This window comes from Electrona antarctica, assembly GCF_951216825.1.
Source record: "Electrona antarctica genome assembly, chromosome: 8".
Classification (NCBI taxonomy): Eukaryota; Metazoa; Chordata; class Actinopteri; order Myctophiformes; family Myctophidae; genus Electrona; species Electrona antarctica.
Genome location: NC_136789.1, coordinates 45,565,997 through 45,582,927, shown reverse-complemented (window position 1 = coordinate 45,582,927; position 16,931 = coordinate 45,565,997). Strand labels below are relative to the sequence as shown.

General features: G+C 43.3%; 1 protein-coding gene across 2 annotated transcripts; it reads left to right on the top strand.

Annotated features, from left to right (window-relative positions):
• The first annotated feature begins 728 nt into the window (after positions 1 to 728).
• aldocb (aldolase C, fructose-bisphosphate, b) lies at positions 729 to 16,839 on the top strand. 2 transcript variants are annotated; one of them, XM_079507121.1, is made up of 9 exons: positions 729 to 885; positions 7,007 to 7,144; positions 9,076 to 9,287; positions 9,973 to 10,027; positions 10,348 to 10,508; positions 10,660 to 10,743; positions 12,417 to 12,591; positions 13,525 to 13,724; positions 15,631 to 16,839. In XM_079507121.1, the coding sequence occupies exons 2-9, from the start codon at positions 7,033 to 7,035 to the stop codon at positions 15,721 to 15,723; spliced, it is 1,092 nt and encodes a 363-aa protein (XP_079363247.1). In that variant the 5' UTR covers positions 729 to 885; positions 7,007 to 7,032; the 3' UTR covers positions 15,724 to 16,839. The 2 variants fall into 2 exon arrangements, with proteins under 2 accessions (XP_079363247.1, XP_079363248.1); XM_079507122.1 differs by lacking the exon at positions 729 to 885 and adding an exon at positions 5,251 to 5,394.
• Positions 16,840 to 16,931: the final 92 nt, after the last annotated feature.

The window sequence follows — 16,931 nt, the reverse complement described above, 5'->3', positions numbered from 1 at the left end:
TATAAGATTTATATAAATATTTTGGATGCAATGGTGGTAGCCCTGCATCATAACCTGTGATGCTATTCAATGCAATAATGTATTGTTGTACAGATGTTCTATTCTGTATTTTTGTAAGTACCTGTGGCTCAGATTAAAATACGCAACTGTTGATACATTGGGGGTAAAACATCTGTGCATCTTTTGGCTGGCTCTGCGTGTTTCACTGTGCGTGCGTGCGAGTGACTGTATTAGTACGATTGAAAATGATTTGGGTTTTTCTTTCTCTTCTTAATCACTTAAACCCTCTAGATTTAGTAAACTGGACCTGAGTAGGCTCTGTAGGCCTACTTGGACCTCTTTTTCCATCTACACACATTATCTTGTGTGGCCGCAAGATAACGTTTATGCATAGTGGAAGCTCCTAAATGTGTAATTCACGGAAAATATTTATTACTTGAGGATAAAGCATGGCATAAGAAGATGGAGCCCCAAGTCTCTTTGCCAACAATATAGCCGGTCTACAAGCTCACAAAGTGTTGTGACTTGTGAGCTTGTAAGTAGAGTATTTTTGGTTAATGCTCTGCTCAGAATATGGATGCTGCGGTTCAAACCATAGAGTTATATAAATACACAAGGTTCAAACGGTTAATCCATTTCGTCAAAGATGCAACATCATGCTGATGCTCATGATGCTGGGGCTGGGTGTGTCTCCAGAGCAATGAGAGCATGCGCAGCAGTCAATATTCATTCAGGATGACGTAGTGATGCTCGTCCCCGCCCCCTGGCTGTGTCTTTAGTACAGAGCGTACAGAGTCACGTTGCGTTGCAGTGTTGAACCACCCGACTGAACAGCAACATCCATCCTCTGATTCCTCTCTACTGTACACCTGCACCCAGCATCAGGTAATATAGCCTACACCTAAATATAGATTCAAAACAATTTAGTTTGTTTTCTGGATAGTGGTGATAAATGATGCTACACACATCTAACTGTATGTTGTAATGTCGCTCCTCATTAGCTAAATTAATCATTAGTAATTTACGCTCTGCGCATCTCGCCAGGCTCCAGCTTGATAACGTTCATGTAAATACGGCTTACGCGACAGTGTTGTCAATATGACCATCATCAAATGCGACAAATAAATAAACACGATGCACTGCAGCCTGTTGCGTTGTAAATGTAGTTGCAGTGAATGCAGTCGCACGCATACACGGTCATTACTCATTTCGAGTCATTTGTCACTTCCGCTGATGATAAGTCCCATCATTCGGCTGGTTATCGCTGTTGACTTAACAGCTTAATTGAAATGCTCCATCGCACTAGCCACTAGGCTACTAGGTTGTCACTTGCCGATCGCGATGCATTGACATTGTTAGCTTGTTGTGGATCAGCCACAGTCGTACTACGAGTACGAAGTAGACAAGCGACTATGTGTCCCCCCGCCATGTTGTATTTTAAGCCAGGCACGCAGGCAGGTACTGGTGGTAGTGTGTGGGTGTGAATGAGGTGTCATCATAGAGCACGTACACCTGACCTAATGCGGCCCTAGACTGATGGGTGAGGGTGACTGGTGGCATTGGCTCCTGGAACAGGCCGCGGTGGTGCTGGTGGAAAGCAAGGTGATCCTCTTAGCTCATTCTGTGGATAAAGGCCTCCAAATAGAAACCTACCGCACCTGGAACCAGCTGGTCTCTGTGTGCGTGCATCTCCAGCACGTCTACATGCCATGGCCTACAGAGGGGCAGGGGCAGGGCACTGCAGAGTTGCAGACTATGCAAACTGTGTACTGTACTCTAGCTGCGATAGAAATCATTTCATATAATAACATTTAAACACTTAAATATAGGCCCACTAGATGAATGCAAGCAAAACAAGGCACTGCAAACGTGTTTCATCATGCTAAGCAAAGGTTTTCCATAGATCATTTTGACTGTTAGACTAGACCCACCCATAATAAAAGGAATGTAAATATTTTAAGTCAGAATGATAGCTCAGGCATTTTTGAGTGGTGCAAACCACTCCAACAACTGGCTTTGTACCCGTGTTCGTACCAAAAAAATGAGCATGGTTACTATGGTCCCTGACATTACGTCAGATCACAGCTGATCATAAGACCTTGCACCACTCAGTTCACACGGGTGTGATTTTTTTTTATGATCCAATGTAAATGTAATGGCAAATTTGTCATCATGGCATCTTGTCTCTTATGTGACATTACATAATCTGAGTGTTATGACAATGATTGTTGAATTAGTGACAATGTTTGGCAATAAGTGTCTTGAGGTAAGACGTAATAATAATAATACATCAAAGCTCTCGTGAAGTCAGGGAGTGTACTGTATGTGCGCATGTTGAGGTGACTGCATGATGCCGTGGGGAGTTGGCTGTCGCCTCGTCATGTCGCAGTGCAGAAACATGTTTTCTTGTTTTGTCGACTCTACAGTACGATTGCTACTATGCAGCATGGTAGGAACAAGGAGACATCCAGTTATGCATCATTGAAGCAAAGTCTGTTTATCCAAATCCCAGAGGAGTTCTGTTATGTGTTGGCATACAAAGACTGCCTCATCTCTGGAATAAACACTGCCAAGCCCAATTTATACTTTGTCCAAGGAAGGACAGACTTCAAGAAAATACATTATTTTCAATTAAGTATGTGCTGCATTGCCCGGACAAAAGCATGTTATGCAAATGCCATGTCCCTAACTCCTTATAATCTGTCTCAGCCTTGACAGTTGTGGCTACAAAATCATACACATCAAGCTGTTCCACTGATCATGGATGAAATGGTATTTTATCCATGATGACGCAGATGGATGTGGCTGTGGGATTCCCTCCACCATGTTCAGAGCAGTGATCACCATCTTGCTTGTTCTCGTTGATTTTAAATGATGACCTTTGTTACAGCTTGGAAGGTCTCCACCAAGTGCAATTTATGCTGATTCATGGGGCAACTTGGCATGTAAAGTACAGTTCATCCTTTATTGAGACAAAGGTTATCTTTGAGAAGGTCACTCTGATGCTTTCTGAATGCAGCTTCAAAGTACTTGTGATGCTGCCAAGTCTCTTTGCAGGTTGATTAGGTTACACAGGATTGATACATGAATAGCATTGGGCCTCACAGCCTCCAAGTTTTCTTTGTGCGCTTTTAGTCTCAGTTTCCGTGATGGGAATGCCAAACTGCAGTCTACAATGCCGTTCAGAACCCCTTGGTGTGTGTGTGTGTGTGTGTGTGTGTGTGTGTGTGTGTGTGTGTGTGTGTGTGTGTGTGTGTGTGTGTGTGTGTGTGTGTGTGTGTGTGTGTGTGTGTGTGTGTGTGTGTGTGTGTGTGTGTGTGTGTGTGTGTGTGTGTGTGTGTGTGTGTGTGTGTGTGTGTGTGTGTGTGTGTGTGTGTGTGTGTGTGTGTGTGTGTGTGTGTGTGTGTGTGTGTGTGTGTGTGTGTGCGCTGCAACTAATAATTGTTTTCTTAGTGATTATTCTATCGCTTACTTTATCGAAATATTTTAGAAGCGCATTTTTGTATTTTATATATCAAGAAATCTGTTAACCAATGACTTAAGCATTATTTATATTTTCCCCATTTGCTTTTCATTGAATTTTAAACAAACATAAATGAAAAAGGTTTCTACTTTGACGAACAATGGTGTCATGCAAAATTGTACTTAAGTACAGTACTAGTAAATGACTGTACTTCGTTACTTTCCACCATATCATTTTAATTGTGTTTTTAGGATTAGGATCACAAGTTGCAGCTGGTCAGTGGACCTGAAAGACTGCGACAGAGTGTAAACATGTAACATGTTGCAGTGGCTCTGACACAACTCACCTACCCTTTTTTTCTTTCATTTTTTTAAAAATGCAATTAAATGCCAATTAAGATAATATATATGCATACTTACTAATTTATATATATGCAAATGTTTTTGCAATATTTGCAATAGTTTGCAGACAGTATACCAACCAACCACATTTGGAACCAGAGTCAACTGGTAGCGTAAATAACACATGGCCATACGGTTTGGTTCCTGTAGCATAACTTGCAAAACACTATTGCAATGATAATAGTGTCACGCGTGCTGTGACTGCTGTCATGCTTGAGCAATAGGGAAAGAGAAATGGGCGGAGTTTGGGCAGAGCCTGCCTTAGAAGGACTCGTTCTGGGCACCATGTTGTTTGTTGGCTTGCTCTGATCATCCTATATCAAATGTAAATCACTTACCCCATTCACTAAAGACCTACTATGTCCCTGTTCTTGCCTGTTCCCTTGTGAGGAAAAGGTCTGTAGTCTGTACTGACAAACTCCATGTACAGTAGGCCTGTAATAATATCACCACGTTCTTTTTGACATGGTAGCAGTGAGCACTCTTTTGTTTGTTCTAGCTTTTGTCCTGTGTGTGCGTGCGACGTGCGTGCGTGCATGTGTGTGTTGTGAAGGTTGTTATCTTGTGGCGGTAAGCTGGGATTAACCGAGAGAATACAGAGTGACAGGGCATAGCCACACAGCCTTGTTAGGGAGAAACGTGAACAAAACAAACCTCTCGCCCGTACATTCACACGGCCATCCTGGGTACCGACCAAAGTTGATGTTTTGGTTACAACGAAAACATCACTCTGGCGGCCTGATCTGCTTAACAGTCGTAGTTAGATAAATACTGTACTCATGTCTAGGCCTGTCATGACTGTGACATTTTACTTGAGGATTAATTGTCATAATTATGGTTAATGATTTAATTTTGTTTTTGGAATTGAATATTGGAACATATGAATACAAATGTCTGTTCTTACTTCTTAGGCCTTCTATTCTTTGGTTTTGGAGAATAGTAGAAATGTTCGCTGTTTTTTTTGGTTTTTCTGGGAAATGTATGGACATGATTATGCAGAATTGTTGCGATTATCTCAAATAATTATGTTATAATAGTGACAGTCCTACTGATTAATATTGTAGAGTGTTTTTCTATGATCTAATCTGATAGGGACACTGAGCGAGGATGGTCAACATAAGGGTGAAGCTAGCCTCTGTACCCAGGTTTTTATTTTCGTTCGCGTTCGGCTCAAAAAAATGAAAGCCTGGGGGAACGTGACACATTTCCTGGTCTAGGAGAGTAGGAGTGGGAGTGAACTAGAACTACAGTCCAACCTATCTACCAGTCAGCACGCTTGGGTTTCCGAGACTACCAGTCAGCTATCACCAGTTGTCAGAGGAGGCAGTGGAGCGACTGAGATTTGAGTTAGAGTTGTGTTGACGGACTGCGATGAGTTCTTCAAGGCACACGATAACGAGCTGACGACATGGACAGCCTATGCCAGGCTATGACAGATTAGGTTCTGTGATAGTGTGTGGCTGTGCGTTGTCTGTCTGTCTGGTCTGGCAAAGGACTATTAACGTTTAGAGTACCATTGCCATAGATCCCGTGAGTAGGCCTATTCCTTCTTTATTGTTCCTAGCGGTAAACAAGGAAGTGATCTTGCATCGTCACACACCCTAAAGATCATTTGGCTCTTCAAAATAAGAGTTGAACAGGGAAGAATGCTGGCGTGAATTATATCACAATTTTGCTGGCGGCCTAACCGTTAAATTGTGTGATTGAGTGGGGAGGTTATTTTACATTTTACATTACACTATTAAGTGTTGAAGAGTAGCTTACAATATTTACAGTAGTATGGTGTTGGCTGATCAGAGTGACAGTCTTTCTTTGCACTCATTGGGAGAGATGCAAATTGTAGTGCCAAGACTTGTATGTTGGCAAGGCTCAAGTGGGAGACATGAATTTGAAGAATGTTTTGGAATGGAAATTTACAAACTGTGCGTGTGCTGGCACGTGTAATTATGTTGGCCTCTCTACCCAGAAACGGTGTGCATCAGTGAACCAACCAACTGTCTGGGTAGTGGGTACGCAACTGCTTATGTACGGCAGAGTGAAGAGAGGAAGAATGTAAGCTGGTTGGGAGCTTGTGTGCATGTCAGCATGATGTTTGTTACTGCCACCAAACACATGACATCACAAAGACCGCTCTCATTGCAGCTGACCTCCTGTGAAGAAAGGTTCTTGTACACAGTAAAATCCTAATTGTTATTTGAGGCAAATTGCTCACACCATGGAGGCCTTTGCATATTGTTTTCGTAATTGCCACCTTAAGCTGAATTTAGTAAGACTTGAAAAAAATATTGGGTAAAGTTCTTTTGCATTTGAAGAAGAAAAAAAAACCTGTGCAAAAATATCTGCACAGCCTGCACCGCAAACACCCGGGTTTAATTATTGGCCGGGGCCGGGCGCTTCAATGGACACACAGTTTTCACAGGGGGAAGCCTGCAGAGATTGACTGTCCTACTGGACGGGACAGGATGTATGTTCAGCAGGGCAGTGGAACTGGGGGAGATGGCGTGATCCTCCAATACTGAACATGTCACTCTCTCTGTTAAACTCCTCACAGTCAGGCGACAAGGAGCATGTGTTTCCTGCTCTCCCCAGGACAACAGGGACCATAGTACACTACTGTGTAAACAACTTCAACAATTACTAAATTGGAAGAATATTGGGGAAAATATTTAGTACACACTTGCCGTATTATAGAACATCTTTATTTTGAAAATGGACACATTTAGTCTGTGACCTTCATCAGCATCATTAGGTAAAGGGCTGGTGAAATGCTGGGCAACTGTTTTTCTTTTTTATGTATATAGCCCCTGTCACACTTGGGGCGGGTGTATACAACCTTGCATCTCCTCCAATACACATGACGTCGCCAGCCACTTCTTTTCAAATGACAGTGAAGATTTTCCCCGGGAGTGCATAACGCATGTTGAGGAACATGCTATCCTTCCTACTGTAGCTCCACTCCCTGCTGGACAAGTTCCCCAACCAACCTGTAGGTGTTGCTAGTGCAACCACAGATACCCTCCCTACCTCGGCTTATCCACGTGGTGGGCGCCTCCAACCACCCAGATATTGAATGCTACGATACTGTACAGGTCTACAAACCGTTAAGCAAAGTAATGTCTCTCTGTTTGTTTTTATTTCTCAGCCTCCGCTCAGCAACGCGCAGCCACCATGACACACCAGTTTCCCGCATTTACTCCTGAGCAGAAGAAGGAGCTGCAGGACATCGCTGAGAGGATAGTCGCCCCTGGCAAAGGCATCCTGGCAGCGGATGAGTCCACCGGTATGAGCGTGTGCGTGTGCTTGTGAGTGTGTGTGCATGTGTTTGCATGCATGTCTGTACATCTAAAATGTAAATAAGACCATTGGATATTGATCATGATATAATGATTAGAATAGAAACATGGTCTCTGTAGTCAACATACTTGTAAGACTTATGTGAGTCTGAATGTCTAAAGATTTTTAAATATAATAAACACTTCAGCTGGCTTGAAACATTTTAACACATTTCGAGCCATACACGTTCAAATTCGATTGAGAAACCACTTCAATGCCATTCCCGTGTGTACAGGCGCGTAGCGTGGATCAAATGATTGACTGGGCAAATTAGCATCGCGGGTGGGGGGGGGGGGGGGCTTGCCAACATGCTAATGGGAGACGATTTAAAACAAAGGCAGCTTGCATGCTGTAGTTTGCTACTAAACAGACATTTGCATGCACAAGGGCTGCCAAAGTAGGCTATCTTTCTTGTTTTTCTTTAACCTCTTCGAAGTTAGACTGGGCCAGATCTAAACTGACCCTGACCCTACGCCAGTGCCCATGCATGTTTGTTTAAGTACATTCAGTGATTTGACTTAATTCAAATATCACTTATTTTTCCTTTTTTTCTGGATAATCCTCCCTACTATAGAGTGTGCTGACCATATAAGGAGTTCCTCCCTGTCCCCAGCGAGCCCCTGGGGTCAAAAAACCCTAGTTTCAGTTTTGGTGGCGGGTGGCAAAGCCTTCATCCAATCAGGATGAGAGGGGCCTTCCTCCAATCATGATCGAGTGGGGGTGGGCCTTGGTGCACATGCTGTTGGCCTGTTGCACTTCCCCCCACTGTAGAGCGTGCATGTGCACATTTTGTTACCGGGGCGGACTGGGTGGTTTTCCAAATCCCCCAAATCACCTTGCGCGTTGCTCCGGTTAGCATGTTAGCGTCTTTCATGCTAGTTTTAGGGCCGGATTGAGCAACAGACCAGGATGTGGCTAATACTTCCGGTTCAAGCAAGGGGCCAGTGAGGCTATTCAACGTTGAAGCTCTCCTCCCTAGTGGTAGGAGGAGGGACTACAGGCGGACCCGTGGATTCATGACCGGGAAATCCCGTGCAGCTGGGCTTTAACATTGAGCGCTCGGTTGCACTTCCGCATTTGACCACCAAAATTTGGTGGTCAAATGTGGAAGTAGACGTTCTCAGACGGTACTTCCGGCAGTCTTCCGGGTGCTTCAAAACGCCACTGAGCAACTTCCACTGACATGAATAGCTGGGGGGGCGGAGCTTCGCGCCAGATCAGTCTCTATCCTTTTATATACTCTATGGGTTCAAGAGCTGCGTCACAGGACCCGCGATTTGTAGTTTTTGCCTGGCACAGGTAAAAGGGTGCCCGTAGAAACGCCTGGCTTTTAATGTTTTAAACATTTCAAAATCTGGTAGGATCACTACCGGATCATAATGTCAAATACGCACAATACAAGATTTCAAAAATAATGGGACGCCACACACTATGCAGCACTGTGCGTCATTTCATCACATGCGGAAGCAGCAGCAGCAGTAGCTGACTAGAACAGAGACTGTTTAATTGGCAGTGGTGACAAATAGTTGGGATTTATCTGTGAACACACATTCTAGACGGTGTTCTTCCCACATATCTACAAGCCTCAGCTGTCCAACGGATCACTGCTTTTAGATTTATCTTTCTTGGCCAGTAGCGATCCAGATAAATATCCAACGGGTTTGAACATTCTCGGGGCGGCCCGACCGTCCTGTGAGTAAGATTGGATCTTTGAACCCCCCTGATACTTGGGAGGGTTGTTTCTGACCACAAATCACCCTGATTGTAGTGTGAGCAAAGCTTAAGGTTGCACATGGCTAATAATGATGGAGAAAATTAAACTGTGTGTATCTTCCATTTGCCTAGTCATTATTTGTGTGTCTGTCTGTGTGTCTACAGGCAGCATGGCGAAGCGTTTGAACCCCATCGGGGTGGAGAACACAGAGGAGAACAGGCGACGCTACCGCCAGCTCCTGTTCACAGCCGATGAGCGCATGGACAACTGTATTGGCGGCGTCATCTTCTTCCACGAAACCCTGTACCAGAACACAGACGACGGCACGTCCTTCGCCCAGCTCATCAAAGACCGTGGAATTGTCGTGGGCATCAAGGTGCGTTCACTAGCACCCCTTCATTCTTTCAGTGCTTCTTTTTGAGCAGGGGGGGGTGGGGTATGTCAAGTGTTTTTCAGTGCTTTTAGAGCTGTCAGTCAGCGTAGCCAAAATGTATACTATTTGAAAAGGAAAGGGTGATGGTTTTACTCTGAGATTCCTCTTAGTAGGTCGCTGTTGTACTGCCAAGCTTTTAAAGTAAACAATAGCCTTGACTTGATCTGCAGTTGAAACAAGACCGGCTGCCACTATGTTTATGAAAACATACTAGCTGTGTCTCTGTGTTGTGTTTAGACACACCTAGTCATGCGTACACACTACAAACTGACATTTCTGTAGGTATCAAGAGAGGTGAAGAGGATAAGCTAAGCTTTAGAACATGTATTACGTCACAGGAATAGGAAGGTCATATTCTGTTATTCGAGTGGAAACAAGTGCGGGCTTGTGTCATCCGTTTTGAGAATAATTCAGGCTGCCACTATGTGTTTTTCCCCCTCATAACAGAGAGGGAGCCGTTTATTTTCTTTAGATAGTAAAACCTGAGAATGAAGGAGAGGCACCGGCTGGATCCTGGGCCAGGAGGACTTTTATGGATAGTGAAGAGCATGTTAAACACAACATTATTGATAACTATTAAATGCTTAGGGATGATCTAAATGTATTATATTTGTTTGCCTCTTGGCAGGTGGACAAAGGTGTTGTGCCCCTGGCAGGAACAAATGGCGAGACAACCACCCAGGGTATGAAATTAAGTCCTATGCAGTCAAACACTACCATAAATAAACAAGAAAATTGGCATGGGCTGTATTTGGATGAGAAATGTATTAGTATGCATTAATCTACACATTATCCCATGCCTAATCTCTCTTCTTATGTTACTTTTGTTATAGAATATATAGAATAGTCCGTCTTTGTCATTTTAAGTCATACTTTGCCTACGTGTAAATCAAAATACCACGTCATGTTTGTACTGTTATGAGAGTGTACTGTACATGGTGCATGCTTATAGTTCTATTGATTCTCATTCTCATCTTCTTCTTCATCTACTCTGCATGTTCAGGTCTAGATGGTCTGTCTGAGCGTTGTGCCCAGTATAAGAGGGATGGTGCAGACTTTGCGAAGTGGCGCTCTGTGTTGAAAATCTCAGACACCACACCATCTGAGCTGGCCATCATGGAGAACGCTAATGTACTTGCCCGCTACGCTAGCATCTGCCAACAGGTCATTGTTTCTTTTTTTTCAGTGTTCAGTATGCTTTACATACTGAACACAAGGGGTCTTATACTACTAGTACAAGTACAAATCAAAATGGAATCATTCTAGTACTAATATAAACACTAATAATAAAAACAGATGTTTTCATGTGTTCCAGAATGGTATTGTTCCTATTGTGGAGCCTGAGATTCTTCCTGACGGAGAGCATGACCTGAAGCGCTGTCAGTACGTTACTGAGAAGGTCAGTACAATTCTTATGGTCATATACAGTAGATAGAACACGGTGACATCAGAGCTGTGCTGAATCCTTTAACAAGCCAATTATGTAACTGAGGTGACCACCAGACCTCCACAGGTGGTTGACCAGAAATACAACAGAATTTTCTACAAAATATTAAATATTAAACTCCCAAGTAAATCCCAATTAAATACTTGTGTATAGTATTTAAGTAAATTGCATTTAATGTTGAACAAAAGGCGGCGTTCCGAGCACTCAAAAAAGTATAGAAAATGAGGAGAGGGTAGCTATCAAATCAAGGTACTTTATTACAAAAGTTAAACGCCAACATGTTTCGACTCACAGAGGAGTCTTCATCAGGGCAAGTAGGAACCTCCATTGAGTACCTAGTTGATTTTCTTTTTCAAATTGCATTTAACTTTTTCTCTGCTATCTACGATTATAATCGTAGCCCTAGGCTAGGGTACTAAAGGTGCTAACTACGTACATGTTCGTAGACAACCGTATACTCCATATATGAAAGCGGCGACCGTCCATTTACCTTTTAGTATTGCTCCGGTACTATGGAGAGCCTCCGTCCTCACCAGCTATGGGATTTTTAAATCCAGCTCCATTGAGCCTCCATTATAACAGGATTTTCAAAGCCTTGTGTCTCTAAAGCTTTGAGCGCTGTCCATGGTGAGCTGTCGTGCATCCCGACGATCGTAACTCATTTGTCTCATTTGTGAACATCGCTGCGGACATGTAACTGCTTCTAACGAGAGCTAAGCTGTATGAGCTTACGGCTAACGATCAATGTCCTCACAACAACAGCCCCCACCTCACTGATAACCCGGAAATGAAGGATCGTAGAGTGAGAGCGGACGGGTGGCACAGGTTAAGTGCTATACAGAGTCGAACGTAATCGGCGCAAGAAGACGTACGCAACGGAGGGTGAGAGAAATTTCTCCCCTTGCGTCACGTCAGTTACGTCGCGTTAAAGTTAAACAGGACAACATGACATCATCGTTCGAAGCACTGCTTTGCAAACTCGTCGGTGATTATCAGTCCTGGACTGACGTTATGTCCAGTGGGCAGTGGGCCACCCAATGCATGGGCTTGCTTTAATATGTTTTTGGGCCAAATGTTAGCCCTGAATTTTTCACCCAGTCCAGCCCTGGTTTTCAGACGAGAACTCTGTGGAATTATACAGCGGAGAACACCAAGGCGTTGCGGTGTGAGCTTGTAGAGGCACTGAGGCAGTGGTATATACTTCAATTATGATGATATAGTGTAAAACTCACTCTATACAGTTATAACTACTTCTCAACTCGTAACAAAAATAAAGTGTCACATGTACCAGTAGCCTACAGTTTGTACAATCCAATCTGTCATAGCTGCCATCTAGTGGACGAATAATTGATTGCACATATAGACCGACACAAGCCTACAATAGCGACGCAACTCATGCAGGGACTATGTAAGGACTAAAAAAAACCTTGCGTTTTTTGTGTGCGTTTGACTTCCCCACGCAAGGCACAAACAGACTCTGTCCAGGCCTTTAGGTGTGCTTATGCTACCACCTAGCGAGCAATACTGGAGTTAATGTTGTTGCAGTTGTTGTTTTTTACGCTTGTATATAATAACTATTTGATTAGGACCTTTTCATATGTTCTCATTGCACCGTTAACTTGTAGGTCCTAGCTGCTGTGTACAAGGCCCTGTCAGACCACCATGTGTATCTGGAGGGAACCCTGCTGAAACCAAACATGGTCACTGCCGGACACTCCTGCCCCGACAAGTACTCCAATGAGGAGATCGCCATGGCGACCGTCACCGCGCTGCGCCGTACCGTACCCCCAGCTGTCACAGGTCTGTGTGACTTTCATGCACAATCCTCACAAGCAGGGTTGCACCAGTTAATCAAATTACCGTAACCAATTATAAAAATGTATCTATACTTTAATAAAATAATCGATTAATAATCACTTCCTATTTTGGCCATGTCAAGATTCAGAACATTTCAAAAAAATGAAAATGGATGATCCACAATCTTTCAAAGCAACATGTTGTGAGCTTGTACTGTAGATCTGCTATTTTCACTATTTCTGCATGACAACGTTGTGCAATGAAGTATAAAATAATGCGTAGGTGGTTAACACTCTGGCCGGCCAAAACAGAGGTCTCCGTCCTATCAAATAATTACGCCCAGCACCCAGGACGGAGATTAATCAAAAGACGGAACATTACTCTACAGCCTGGGAGCGCCTGTTGGGCAACATTCGATGTCATTTCCGGTTGGGACGTCACCCAAAGTGTTCCCCCTCCATTTTAATGGATGGGATAAACAATCTTAAAACGTGAATAACTGTTAATCTAAATCAATGATTCCAATTCCAAAGATTGTGTTGTCGCGTAATCACACCTCCGTTGGTTGTCGATCCCCTCGGGGGTCTTTTGGCTACATTCTATGCTATCTAGCACAAACGAAGATGGCATCACCTTGAAATGGGCTTTGAAGCTGCAAATCGCTGGGCCCCCTGATTCAATGGTTTCAAATACACCTGGGTGATAAGAGTGTTGTCGTCATTAAAAAAAACCTTCATGGTAATGTGATAAATCGAAAAAGTTATAGAATAAAATTATTGTAAAAATCAATAGTTGCAGACAGTCCTACTTACAAGAAAGAAAGATGATTAATGGGGGGGTAAAATGAATGCCACTTTCAGCTGAATGGAAAGATGAATCTGTTCTGTAAAATCCTATCAAAAAATGAACTTTGTGTTTGCACGTCTCTTTTTGCAGGAGTGACATTCCTCTCAGGAGGCCAGTCTGAGGAAGACGCCAGTGTGAACCTGAACTGCATTAACCTCTGCCCCCTCGCCAAGCCCTGGGCTCTGACCTTCTCCTATGGCCGTGCCCTGCAGGCCTCTGCCCTCAATGCCTGGAAAGGAGACCTTGATAATGAGAAGGCAGCCACCGAGGAGTTCCTCAAGCGTGCTGAGGTACGTTTTGAGGTCTACGTGGTTTATAGGTGTCTTTCGGTGAAAAAGAAAGACTTCAATGTGAACTGGTAATCTAGTACATAATGAGTGTGAAACTCTTAAGTATATAGCTACTAGAGTTCTCATCGGGCCTGAAAATTAAGGCCCGGCCCTACCCTACCCTAACTGGGTCGGCCCGAGGCCCGGCCCGACCCTAACAATTACCATAATGTCAGGCCCGAAAACCCGAAAAAGCCTGAGTGAAAAAAAGAGAAAAAAAGGAAAAAGAAAAATGCCACTATATGGCCGCGGCGCCGTGGATTATTGAGACGACCGTGTCAGAGAACGCACAACGCACTATAGTCTAGTCGCCGAAATAAAGGATTTATGTAACTCACGTTAATTGGCTGTTCCATTTCCAACATTCTAATGGTTTCCAGCAATTTCCAGGGGTGAGTAAACATCTTCTGAATCAAAGTAGCAGCGATCCTCTGAAGTGACGCAGTTAATTATGTCCAATAGGCTACTGTCCCGTTAACAAAGTGCAACTTTTTCATCATTCACCGTTGTGCAACAGTCCCGAACAGAGCTATACAATATTATGACAATTGTCAACTTGCCTATAATCTACTAGGTTACATCGTTTACATAATCATTGCCTCTCAAACCCACATACCACGCGTAATGTGCATTGCCTAACCAAAAGAACAGACATACAAACCATCAACATGCCGCTCGATGGCGTGTCGAGTCTGTCGACAGCTTGCAGATCTTTTATTTTGGGCAGTGGGCACACAACGAGGCGCGCTGCGCTGCAATTTAGCTTATTCACCCAGCTGGGTTCAACGAGACAGCAGTGTCTCGTTAAGCCCCGACGTTTCCAAAACGAGCTATTGCGGATGAATCGATGGTCTTATAAAATATTTAAGCATATGGCAAGTTAACTTAAGTTATACAGTTGATGCTGAGCAGTAAGCAGCTCATTTGGTTGGCAAACCAGAGGCCAGCCAGCGGTAGCAAGTTCAACAACCACCGTTCTATTCTGTCACTTTGGTGCGCTGTGCTGCTGCTGATCATCGCCTCCTCCTCCTTCAGTCACATATAGTATATCGCCTAAACTGTAAAAGTTAATCGCCAACATTCACCAGCTCAGCCCTCTTCATATTAAATAAATAGGCTACATTACACAAACAACAGAATTGTTATTTTTGTTATAATACAATTATTTTAAAAAAAATCACGGAAAATCACAGAGCCCGAGGCTCGGCCCGGCCCGACTAATTATCGTGCATTTTGGGCCCGGCCCTACCCGAAAATGTCGGGCCGGGTCGGGTTCGGGCAGAGATTGAGAACTCTAATAGCTACGGGTTATGTCAATCTGGAAACCCATTGGCAAAACAAAAGGAAAACAGTGCCCTCTTTTAGGTCAGTGTACTCACACACACTGATGGCCGAAGAATGGCTTGAAAGGCCTATTGCTTGTCAACCCCTCATAACAATGATATAAATGCCTCTTTGAATGCAGAGAACCTGAAACGTGTTTGGACTGCAAGTACCGGTATTCTGGTGACTTGCATCAGACACATCAGATACTCGAAAATGTATGTCACTTAGCATTTCTAGCATTCTAATGGTACATACAAAGAAAATAATAATAACTAAATCTATACAGATATCATGCATTCCTGAAGAATACACGAGAGTAAAAAACCTGCACAGAAAAACATCCATCAAAATTGGATGTTTTTGGACAAAACATTTCAATAACGGATATAGAGAACTATATATAGTTCTGAATATTGTGTATTCATATTAGGATACAATACAATGAGCAAAACAGTGCCGGACATTGGCATGGGTTCTGTTTAATGGGTTCTGGCTGTCTATGGCATGTGGCCCATATTGACCTCTGTTCTCTTCCCTCCAGGCAAATTCCCAGGCATCGCTGGGACAATATGAGTCTTCTGGAAGTGACTCTGCTGCTGGACAGTCTCTCTACGTGGCCAACCACGCCTACTAAACACCTCACCTTCCACCCACATACTACTGCCTCCAACTAATAGTTTTACCTGCTCTGTCACTCTGTCACTTCCCCGTCAGTCACAGGCCTGCGCTGTCTACTGTACTTTAGGGTTGTCACTGATGCGTTACTATGACAACTGTTATAGATGTCTTCTTAAAATATATATATTTTGAACTATGTTCCTGTTAAGCTGAACAAATGAAATTAGAAGTTTGAGCTTTGAAGGAAAAAAAAACATATGATCAAGGTTGACAAGTTGAACATTTAATTGTTTAATTTCGGAACCAGTTGATGTAGAGAGTTCAGGTGGGATCTCACAAAAGTTATAAAGTTTTAAGCTTGTGTTCTGTTCCGTATTCACTCCATGCCTAACCTAATCCCCTCTCACCGACCCTCCAGAGCAGAGCAGAATAGCATGATGTGTGACTCGTTGTTTGGCTTCTGTCTGACTGCAGCTGTGAACTTATCTGTGAAACTCTATACAACTGTATTAACACCCATTGATACCAACAGATAATCAGTGACATGACGATCATCATCGAACAGAGAATGAACCTCTGGCAAGATACGATGGCATCTGCCAAGAGTTCACGGTGTGAAGTGTTGTTTTTTGCAGAGTGACGGATTTTTTTAGCGGCCCAGTGAGAAGTCAAGTATGGAGGGCGTAGTACTGTGAAACGCATTCTACACTCCATTGGTTGCACAAGAGACAGTTGTAGCTTCAGCAGATGTTGGGATAGATAGACAGCAAAACCACTATACACCCAAGTTTCATCGTACGTAAATGTTTGTTTCCCACTCTTCTAACTATTAGTAATTGAGGAAACATCTTGTGTCTATCAGTATAACATTTAGCTTTGAATTATTACACAATCAGAGTATTCAGTTGGCGTGATGGTATAGGTATTATGTGATACTCGTGCGTCTCACCCCCCTCCCCCATTGAAGGAGAGCAAACTAGTGGACCAGCAAGTATTGGGGTTTGTAGGGGGAAACATTCAACGCAGTTTTGAAATCTTGTGATGTTTGTGATGTCTCTATTGTTCTTGAAGCACTTGGTGTGTGAAATAGTGGAGAAAAGTTATAGAAAATTAAAAATATTAACTAATTAAATGTGTGTACCTATTTTGTGTTTTTCTTGTCATGTCCACTTCTCTACATGTAATGAAAGTATTTTCTTTTAGTCTCTTGGATAGGTCCAGTAA

Excerpts from the sequence above, each read along its gene's own strand:
- aldocb (XM_079507121.1), top strand. The coding sequence starts at position 7,033 with ATGACACACCAGTTTCCCGCATTTACTCCTGAGCAGAAGAAGGAGCTG. Across the intron at positions 10,509-10,659 it reads ACGCTAGCATCTGCCAACAG|AATGGTATTGTTCCTATTGT; the intron begins GTCATTGTTTCT and ends CATGTGTTCCAG. Across the intron at positions 13,725-15,630 it reads AGTTCCTCAAGCGTGCTGAG|GCAAATTCCCAGGCATCGCT; the intron begins GTACGTTTTGAG and ends TCTTCCCTCCAG.